The sequence below is a fragment of the Abrus precatorius genome, unplaced genomic scaffold, assembly GCF_003935025.1.
Source record: "Abrus precatorius isolate BTA unplaced genomic scaffold, Abrus_2018 Scaffold9, whole genome shotgun sequence".
Taxonomy (NCBI): Eukaryota; Viridiplantae; Streptophyta; class Magnoliopsida; order Fabales; family Fabaceae; genus Abrus; species Abrus precatorius.
The window spans coordinates 16,974,814-16,985,140 of record NW_020874439.1 but is presented as its reverse complement, the minus strand read 5'-3'; the positions used below and the strand labels follow the sequence as shown (position 1 = coordinate 16,985,140).

The 10,327-nt window shown below is 33.5% G+C and overlaps 1 protein-coding gene across 3 annotated transcripts; it reads right to left on the bottom strand.

The window, feature by feature from the left end:
* Window positions 1–333: 333 nt before the first annotated feature.
* Window positions 334–5,067, bottom strand: LOC113849692 (mitochondrial uncoupling protein 1-like). Of its 3 annotated transcripts, XM_027479778.1 has the most exons (10): window positions 4,825–4,926; window positions 3,967–4,055; window positions 3,159–3,381; window positions 2,979–3,057; window positions 2,676–2,809; window positions 2,477–2,575; window positions 2,281–2,385; window positions 1,851–1,925; window positions 1,283–1,369; window positions 478–711 (listed from the first exon to the last, which is right to left on the bottom strand). In XM_027479778.1, exons 3-10 carry the CDS (start codon window positions 3,279–3,281, stop codon window positions 676–678), a joined length of 738 nt encoding a protein of 245 aa, XP_027335579.1. In that variant the 5' UTR covers window positions 3,282–3,381; window positions 3,967–4,055; window positions 4,825–4,926; the 3' UTR covers window positions 478–675. The 3 variants fall into 3 exon arrangements, with proteins under 3 accessions (XP_027335577.1, XP_027335579.1, XP_027335578.1); XM_027479776.1 differs by lacking the exon at window positions 3,967–4,055 and having other exon boundaries at window positions 334–711; window positions 3,159–3,377; window positions 4,825–5,067; XM_027479777.1 differs by lacking the exon at window positions 3,967–4,055 and having other exon boundaries at window positions 3,159–3,395; window positions 4,825–5,067.
* Window positions 5,068–10,327: the final 5,260 nt, after the last annotated feature.

Here is a 10,327-nt window from a genome sequence, read left to right as displayed (position 1 = left end):
TCAACTAATCTTATACAACTATTTTTATTTTTCTATTTTAAATATTATTTAACAATTTATTATTATATTTAATTAATCTAATTTATTTTTATTTGATTTTAAATTTTATAGTATTTTGTCTCTCCTTTAAACGAATTAGATTAATTAAAAAAAATAAAAAATTAATTTTATTTGACTTTTATACGAAACATGTACTAATGTGGCAAAATTTTTCCTTAGACAGGAAATTATTTATATTTTTGTTTTATTTCGATAATAAGTAATTAAAAAAGCATTATTAAGGTCATTAAGCCCTCCTTCCAGACGGATGATGTAGCTACTTACTCAATTAACGAACTCAAAACCACTATTAGTTACAAGACTATTCTCATATTGTTGAGTTTAAATATTTGAATCATACATTGATTTTGATACATTGATTTTGAGGCTTGAACCCCACCAGATTTGAAAAGAATGTCATGTTCTAGGTCGGTTCAGAATATATGGCAATTGCAAAACGCTAGTATATATGAATAACATATTCTCATTGATTTTACTTTTACCTTATTTTCTCACAAAACAATGTTTAACTACATCCCATTTAGCAAAATGACGAGATAGGGACCTTTTCCTCTACAATTTTCCACTGCATTTGCAGTTACATGTCCCCTCAGAAAATCCTCAAGGTGATTGAGCTCATGACGACTCTAAACTTTTGACGAACTTTTTAGTCTGTCATAAAAATAAGACAGAAGTGAGCAAGCAATTACAAATTCATCAGTTAAATGTTATATTGGGAGTGCAAGCAAGTGCAAAAACAATCAATTTTCGTGCTTGATATTGGCCCAATTTAGACCATCTTCGAGCTTATAAGAAGTTTTCAAATGAGATAAGTATTGGTTTTTAATGAAAAAGTTCTTATAAGTTTATAGGTATTTATAAAAATAAAAAAAAGTTAAATGAGAAAGCTTTTGAAAAAATTTAGGTACATTAGTTAATTTTAATTTGTGTGAAGTTTGATTCATTTTACTTAAATATAGATTCTGGAAAGAGTTTTATCTCAAATCATGCAGGGAAGAAGTTACCAGAATTTTGTGGAATCCCCTTTCCTGATACTATTATTAATATTATAGCATGTTGATATTATATACAAAAGTACTGCTGTTGCAAATGAGGTTTCTCATCCTCACCTAAACAAACATGCAGGCTATAAAAAAATTAAGATTCCACCAGAGGATTGCTACAGAAAAAAAAAAAAAAAAGGAAGAACGAAAATGTAGCACAAAGATTATTCAAATTGTACCTGTTCAAGGGTTAGAAACATGATCACGTTCCAAGATCCTAGCCGTCCAAAATTTGGGAGGAAGCCTTTATAAAAGGCGAAGGGTCCCTAGAAAGCAGAAGATAAATCGGTAATCAGTTTTGATAAAGGATACACAATGATAATATAACTCTCTGACATTTAAGCCTAAAACACAGAGAAAAGCTGTGCATGTGCAGGGAAGAAACCAACCCTTCCCCCGCAGCCCCTAAATAAAAATGTAAAAGCAGAGAAGGAAAAGGGAAGATTGTGTTAACAATGATGAAGCAAATCAATTTGGTTCAAGTGAAGAGACAAGAAAGGGTAAGAAATGATTATGCATAAATCTATGTCAGAGAACTAAAAGTGACAGTAAGTTCGTTCAGCCTGCTATGCTTGTGGACTATACCCGCTGCCTACAACTAGAAATGATCAAATGCTATGAAGAAATGTGTTCACCATGCAACAAAAAAAGCATTCACACAGTTAATGGTCATCATAACTAAAGCAAAATGTGGTAGAAATTCATAAGGAGGATAAACAAAAAAAGTAACAGTCAAAAGCAACTTACATCATTCTTTAATGTTTTGATGAAACAATCAAGAGTGCTTTTGTAACTAGAATCTCCCATCATTCTCGACTTGACCTGCATATACAGCAGAATGAAAATAAGACAACAGAATTAGTGGAATGGTAAGACTGGGCAAGTAAGAAGCTCACTAGATCACTTCACAAATAAATGAAAATGAAGAGAATAAAAAGGTCATACAGATATCCATCCCAAAGGACCTTGAAAAGACCAGCAGTCAACAAAAATTCTTAATAAGCTTTACTAATTGTACTCTTTTTAATCAGCATCATGGTGGATCAGGAATATCAAGTGAAAAATTCTTATTAAATAGAAAAACAAATATCAATACCTACCTATAAAGTGCCAAGGCAATTTAAAAATAAAAGGCAAATCAACTATGAATCTTCATTAGTAAATTCCAAAAAGTTACCACATCAACTGGGGAACCAATGCAGACAGCAAAAAACCCTGCCCCAAGACCAGCAAGGAGATGAGTTACAACATTGTCAGTGAATCCTGGAATTTTCAAAATAGTCTGCATTAAAAGAAATAGTCTGTTACTTCAACAAATAAAGAAGGACAAATGTTTTCTCCATAATGCAATCCTTGAGTAACTTTTAAATCACCTGTTTCACTTGATCATAGCTGGCTAGTTCAGCAGCGTTGATAATAGCATTTCTTGCTATATTGGGGCCAAGCCCAGTCCAGAGAGCCCCAACTCCTTCCTGAGTGTTAGGTGCAGGTTTAAACAAAAATAATCACAAACTAAAATGAACCAAATGCATTATTCTCTTTCATGAATTATATTGAGGTTTGTGCGCAAACCTGTCTCACAATTGTTGAATAAGCATTTAAAGATCCAGAGTAGCGCCTGGTAACACCAGGAGGTAATTTTCCTTCAGCTTGAAGTCTAACTTTGACAAGGTCAGTTGGATTTGCCACTGCAATTGCCACAGCACCTGTTGACGAGACAAATTGAAGGAATTCATCACTGAGTTATTGCAATGGGTAATATAAATAACACAAGCTCCTGCTAGGAAAAGTGTAAACATTTCATAGATTAGAGAAGAAATTCATATAATAGCACATATACAGATCATTCCAACAACTCCCAGCATTGAGCTTTACCAGTTGTAAAAGCGGCAAGAATTTTCTTTGACAATGGAACATCTCCAACATGGTCTCGCCCCACATAGAAAGTCTTAACCTGTTAACAACCCATTATCCACAGCATAAGATAACACAGGCAAACAGTATATATAAACAAAAATAAATGAACAAGTTTCAGCAACAAGATTCAAAACTCACAGGCTCATATAAACCAATTCTTAAACCTCCATACAAACATTGACGATGTAACCCTGGCACAATGCCCTTCCAGAGTGCTGAAAGACCTTCTTCCCTGGCAATGGTTGCAACTGTTCCCAGCATACCCTTATATTTAGGTAAGGAGACTACATCACCAGCTGCAGCTTGTTTTTGAAGCTGAAGCCTCACTTTAGCAGTGTCCAGAGGAATAGTACACACCTACCTCAATTACAACAACTTTATCACAAATCTCACCAAGTAACAGCAATTGAGTACGTTGTAAAGGAGTATGAGAACTAATAACTGAACAGGACACACAAAACACACTAAGAAAGAAAGAATTTAAATACATAACAAGTCAAATCAAGCTCCAGTGATAGAAACTTGGGACAAAAGTCAACAAATGTAAAGAATACCATTGCCATAACCTTCAATAATGCAAAAGATGCTTCGCATAGGAGATAAATTGGATGCTTATTCAATTCTCAAAGATGCAATTGCTTTGTGCAACCAAAGTTCAAACAAAAAAAGCTAGATAAGCATAATGTATTTGGATGAAAGGGGGATAGAATGGGAATGAGAGAAACAGGAACGAGTTCCTTCTTTGGGAGTTTAAACCTAGTTTGGAAGGGAAAGAAATTCAAGGGGATGAATGGAGGAAACACAAGGGTAACAGAGTTCCATTACATTTGCTTATTAATCCTCCAAGCAAGGGGAAAAATAGCTTTTTCCCTTTCCTTCCATTCTCTGCTCATTCCCACTTGTTCCATTCTGTTATATAAATAATAAAACATCCAGAGTTCATTACTATTTCCAAGTCAAGGATTTTGTGTGACTAACAAATCATCAAGGAGGGAACACTCCTTATCCATGTTGCTCCTTGAAAAAGCAAACAGCCTGGAATGCACACCCTTCATCACTTCAGAGCAGTCAACAGAAAGAGAAAATCCCAAACTCAGAATGGAATTCTTATTTTGTTTGATCATACACAGCTCCAAATTTTACAAAGAGAGCTTATTTTACATAAAATCATTACACACAAAGCTAAAGATCCCTATACATCCCACAAAGACTAACCCTGTGTTTGGTTAGGCGGTGGATATGTTTAAAAATGCACATTTGGTGATGTCTAACGTGACTTTGTCAGAAAAGAAAATTCATGTTTGGCTGTTTCCAACCATAATCAAGTTTGCTCCAAACATAAGTCTGCGAAAGTCAAACAATGTACCTTTTGCATTGAGTTAATAACACACTTATTTTAGAGATGAAAATTTCCAAACATAAATCACTAACCAAAATAACTATTATCCAAACTAAAGTTTGCCAACTATTACCCAAATACACACTATCACTAATGGTAAGCAAGCACAAATTGGAGCCAACAAGTACCCACTTGAAAATCATACACTAAACACTCACTTGATCATCCAATTTTGAGCTCTACCACCAAGCGTGGTTTGTTAAACAACAAAACAAGAAGCACTCAGAACTAGGAATAGGAAATCCATTGTAGTAATAGTGCAAATCAGATCCATTGCCAATACAAATACACAATAGCACTATAAATGATGGGTCTTCCACATGATCATCAAACAATAGAAAATTCCCAGAAAAGGAAAAGAAAATGAGAAAAACCCAGATAGCATTTTTTGAAGAAGAAAATCACCTCAGCGAAACATGCAGAGAAAGCACTGCTGGCGAAGGTTTTGCCGAAAGAGATATCGGATTTGGACTTAGCATCTGCCACCATGGTTTGTGTGTGGGAGTGAATTCAGAATCAGAGCTATGAATTAAAGGAGAAAGGAACAAAGGGTTGCGTATACAAATTTGGGTTCTTCCTTTCCCTTTGAACCCTTTATGAAAGGCTCAACCTCGGTTCCTCTGTCTGTAAATGTTTTTTGGATTTTATTATTTGGTTTCTGAATTCTCATTTATTGTCTGGAAAAAATTTCCATAACCTGGCACCGTCCAGTTGAGAGAATGCATGTTGCACGTTATATTGTTTTTATTCAATTTTATTAACTTGATTTCAAGTAATTGTAAATGGATTTTTTTAAAAGAAATTAAATATTTATTGCACTAAAAAATATATAAAAAATGAACATACTAAGAAAAATCTTTAACTCTTACCTATTTAAAATCATCAATTTTGAATTAACAAAATTAATTACAATTGTAATTACTGTTGCTGTTTAATGTTTTACATCCCTTTAATAACCTGATAAGATCAGCCACAATTAAATGAATTAATTGACTAGAACTTTACGAACATAAATGGTGTGTGTAAAATGTGGGAGTAGCATCAGTTGCACGTTGCCCGCTTAGTTTGACACAGGATTTGTATGTAAAAGAATGCTCACATCATCGATGATCTCTATGTCATGAATTGTCATTTAAAAGACAATTTTGCTGAAAAAGAAATATCATTATTTGTATACGCAATAGAGCTGGATGCATATATTTCTTTTTTAAAAAATAAAAATCGTCTACTTTTCTCCGAAATGTCTGTGCTTAATAAATACTTCTAACTCATACAAAATATTAATGCCATAAACAAGGCCAATATAAAAAAGAAAAAACTTTTGCTAAAAGAAATTCACCTAAATAAACTCTCGGTATTAGTTGCAGAATATCTTTAAAATATACAAAAAGAGAATTGGATGTGTAAAGCTAGAAATCACGTATAGACCAACGAAAGATATTAATTTAAGAAATGATAAAAGAAAAACCGCTGAATAAGAAGCTAAACATTTATTACATTAAAATTCTAAATAATTCATAGTAAAAAGTTACTAATATTTAATTTAAGATTTGAAGGCATTCAGTAAAACATTTTAAATCCATGGTAATTAAGGCGTTTGTGGAGTGGGCGGAAGAGATTCCAAAGGAAAATATTAACCTATTCATAATAAAATAACTTTTTATTTTATAATACTGTTAAAAATTTCTCAGCAATTATTAAATTAAAAATTTTAAAAGATGAATTAATTATTTTTTTCCTCTAAACATCAACATTTTATTAAGAATAAATTCATAGTATAAAAAGTACTATAGCCCGTTAACTATAAGGAGAATTAATAATTCATGTCAAGGAATCATTAATCCAATTCATATGTACAAATAATATTCTTAAAAAGCCATGTTTCAAGCCATTTTCAAGATAGATATCTTAAATATTTGGCTTAAGCTTTATCCTTTTATAAAATTATTTTTTATAAATGTAGATTGAGTCTGTAACTTGAAGTCGTACTTTTTCCTCTTTGCTTTACAAAGTGCACTCCTAACATTAATTTTTTCTTGCATTACTGTTTCATCAACAACATTAGATCGAAGAGAATCTAGTCCTTGACTCAATACATTATTAGCCTCATCTGACCCATGAGAAGGCTCAATAATGAGGCCATCAGATTCGTCAATAAACTTTTTTTGTGCTACATCCTTGCCTCCTGTTAGTCCCTTATCAGTAATACCTAGTTGTCATAATCCTTCATCATCTCCCATGTACCACCAATTCCCTTCATTATAAGTTTCGATCAATAAAGACTCACCTCGGTCAGCCTTATTTTCAAACGCATCCTCACCCAATCGCACAACAGCTACATTATTATTGAAAATCAAGTCATTATTTATATTCACTTCATAATTTGAATTCTCTCTCATACGTGCATCTGCTACGTTCTTTGATTCTGTACTTTCAAACTCCTCATTATATTGTGCAGTGTCTGGCACAGAATCACATAAATGTTGTCTCTGATAATCCACTCCATATTCCCCCTCCTCCGTGTTCTTCACACCATCTTTGGTCACTATTTTTTTTTTGCTGCGTTTCATACCGTTAGATCAGAGACTTTCTCACCATCATTTGCCTTTTCATCCTTTAAAGCATCCAAATCCAATGAACCATCGTCATTACTCTCTGGCAATGAAATATTTGAATCATGATACTGCCACCCTCCTTGAAAGAATTCTCCCCATGTTCCTTGACCATGTAGATTGAAAACACGAGATTATTAACATGAATCCTTAGATCTTTATTAATTAGCACATGTAATTGAGTCTGTAAGTGAACTCTTGCAAAATTCATACACCTTTGGGAAGTCATATCATCGTCCATCCACACAAAATCTCCCAACAGTAACACCATCTTTCGAAAGAATGTCTCTGACCAAGCCTGATATGACACGTCGTACAAACGAACCCACGTCCCCCTATTTAACAGTCACCATACGAGGATGCCACCAATTAATGGTATAAAATAATTTAGACAAGTCATATTTGTACCTAGCTATAACCTCCCCCAGATCCTCCGGACCACCCCCTCCGATTCTAACAGAACATCTCGTCAACCATGGTAATGACCTTGACATTCAATATGGATTCTCATAAAAGGAAGTCAGCCACCCTATTAAGCTCTTCTGTGTAACCTTCCTACCACTGTCTTGTAGCACCTCTCAACTGTATCCTGATCAACATGGAACTCACTGTGACACCACTATTTTTTTCTTAGATACCCACACCACATTATTGTTTGGCCCTCCAACAGTATTGCATGCACAATTTTCGTTAATCCATGAATAGGATCTATATAGACATATAGACCCATGGATCCATATATCTCAATCAAAAAAGAATCATAATTAATCAATATATCACACAATTTTGCAATCCTAAAAATGCTATGAGGTGTTTGGAAATGATTGAAGTAGTTAAATAGGAGGATCACTATGACTATAGCTCTTGGTAAATTTACCAAAGATGAAAATGATTTATTTGATATTATGGATGATTGGTTAGAAAGGGTCTCATGATTTCCTGTTTATTATGCGTCCATTAGTTTCCTATTTATATATCGTTATGAAACATAGTCTCTTCCGTTGTTGAGCCATCACAAGCTTCCACCCACCGTGAACCTCCCTCTAATGAGGAGGCTTGAGCCCAAGCCTGTGGAGGAACTCATGCACCAAGAAAAGCCCAAGATCCACTTGAAGATTTAAGCAGGCCAATGACAAGGTCCAGAGCTAAGAAAACGCAAGAAGCATTATCCATGTAGTTGAAGCCTATCACTTAGCTTGTTTTTGTTGACTTTGAAGGAAATAAGCTCAATGACTCAAATTGAAGATTTTATTTATTTTTCTTTCTTTCTTTTCTATCCATGACTAATATATATATAGATAGATAAAGTGTTTATAACAAGACTTGAACTTAGGTACTTGAGGCTAAGTGTATTTCCACTAATCACTAGGACATCTTAGTGTACTTGTACTAAAGGTGTTCTTCTTTCTCTCTTGTTTGATTTTAAATTAGGCAAACTCTTGATTTGCATTATACTAAAAACACTTGAATTGAATGGAAAAGATAGAATTCAAATTAAACAAATTCAAATTTGTGAGATTTTCTCTCAAGGCTAGGGTTTTTCCTTACTTCTAAGGACTTATTAAGAATTCACATTCTTGTGGTGATCATCTTAGGCTTATCAACCAAATAGGTTTGTGGTGCCTATCCCATGTTGTTTCTTCTTCTAATTCTCTATTTTATAGGGTTTAAATATATGTCAATTTTCATTTTAATCCTCAATTTTCATTCCAACTTAGCCGAATCATATCTCCTGTTATACAATGCCTTTTTCAGTGATTTTTGAGCCAAATTGCATTTCAAAACATGATCTTTCACATTGTTTTAGAAACACTGCAATCTAAAATTTGTAACATGAGATACAGCCCATTGTTATTTCTCTTGTAGTTGCATAATTCTTTTCTTGTTCTTGTTTGTTTTCTTTGCTCAAGTTATAATTTTGTCTTTCCAATTTCTAGGATTCAAGCTACACATTAGAAACCCTAATTTCCTCTTTTAATTTGAGTGTTCTTAGTCCTAGTTAGGTCCTTTCTCTAAGGGGGATTGAGAAACGTCATCATTTGGTATCAAAGCTAGTTAACTAGAGCTAGTTTTGAGTTGAATTTAGAAATGCTTGTGACTGGTTGTGTGTGTGTGTATGTGTGTGGTTGTGTTTGGTTTTGTGCAACAATTGAAACAAGGAGAGAAAGGGTTGCACTTATGGAATAATGAAAGAAAGTGTGGTGGTGGCTGGGGTAAACAAAGTGCAAAAGGTTTAATTAGAGGTGCAAATTTTGGCTTGTGAGTTGGATTCATTGGTACTTCACTGGAAAACTAAGTAGGTGGTTGTGTTTGGTTTTGTGCAACAATTGAAACAAGGAGAGAAAGGGTTACACTTATGGAATAATGAAAGAAAGTGTGGTGGTGGCTGGGGTAAACAAAGTGCAAAAGGTTTAATTAGAGGTGCAAATTTTGGCTTGTGAGTTGGATTCATTGGTACTTCACTGGAAAACTAAGTAGGTGTTCTATTTTCTATAAGTTATGATTGTATTTTGGAACTTTGTGAGTGCAATTAAAATTCTGTTTGTGCACTTAAGTTGTTGGAATTAAAATAATAATAATCAAATTGTATTGAAAAAAAAAAGGAGTGTTTGTGTTAGTTGTTTAAGACTTAAATTCAAGTGCAAAGATAGTGCTTGGTTATTTGAGTGACTTGTAGAGTGGCTAAAATTTTCAATTGACTTTGAAGTGTGTTTGGTGAATTATAGAACAGTTAAAGCTTGTTTTTAACCTTTTGAATTGTAGGACTTAAAAGGAACTAAGTCACCCAAATTTACATTCATTCCTACTTTCTGAAAAAAAAATTTCTTGTCTTTTGTTTGAAAACAAATGTCTTTAACCTTCTTGTTTATTTGTTTAGTCTTGGTTTATTGTTCTTAGTTACCTTGCATCTTTATCTTTGTTCTTAAACCCTTCCCTTTACTTGTGTTGTTCTTTCTTGATTCAATTTTATCCAAATAATTCTTTATTTGCTTCTCTTTTTGTTTTTGTTAGGTAGTAGAATTCTTCTTTACTACTTCTTTGTGTGGTGTCATAATCTGAATTTAGAACATTTCTTGATAGTCACTTATTGCTTACTTCTTGGTAATTGCTTAGAGAAACTTCTAACAACTTTAAGTTAGAGATTAAGTGGTAAAAGGCAAGAGAGTCACATTAGAGAAAGAGCTTAAAATTGAGTGAAACACTAAGAGTGATACACTTGTGAAGATGCTTTAAAAAGTTTTAAAATTTAACCTATGGCTAAAAATAGAGAGAGGGAGAGAATACCATCATCTCTT

Excerpts from the sequence above, each read along its gene's own strand:
- LOC113849692 (XM_027479776.1), bottom strand. The coding sequence starts at position 4,908 with ATGGTGGCAGATGCTAAGTCCAAATCCGATATCTCTTTCGGCAAAACC. Across the intron at positions 3,058-3,158 it reads GAATTGGTTTATATGAGCCT|GTTAAGACTTTCTATGTGGG; the intron begins GTGAGTTTTGAA and ends GGTTGTTAACAG. Across the intron at positions 712-1,282 it reads TGTTTCTAACCCTTGAACAG|ACTAAAAAGTTCGTCAAAAG; the intron begins GTACAATTTGAA and ends TTTTTATGACAG.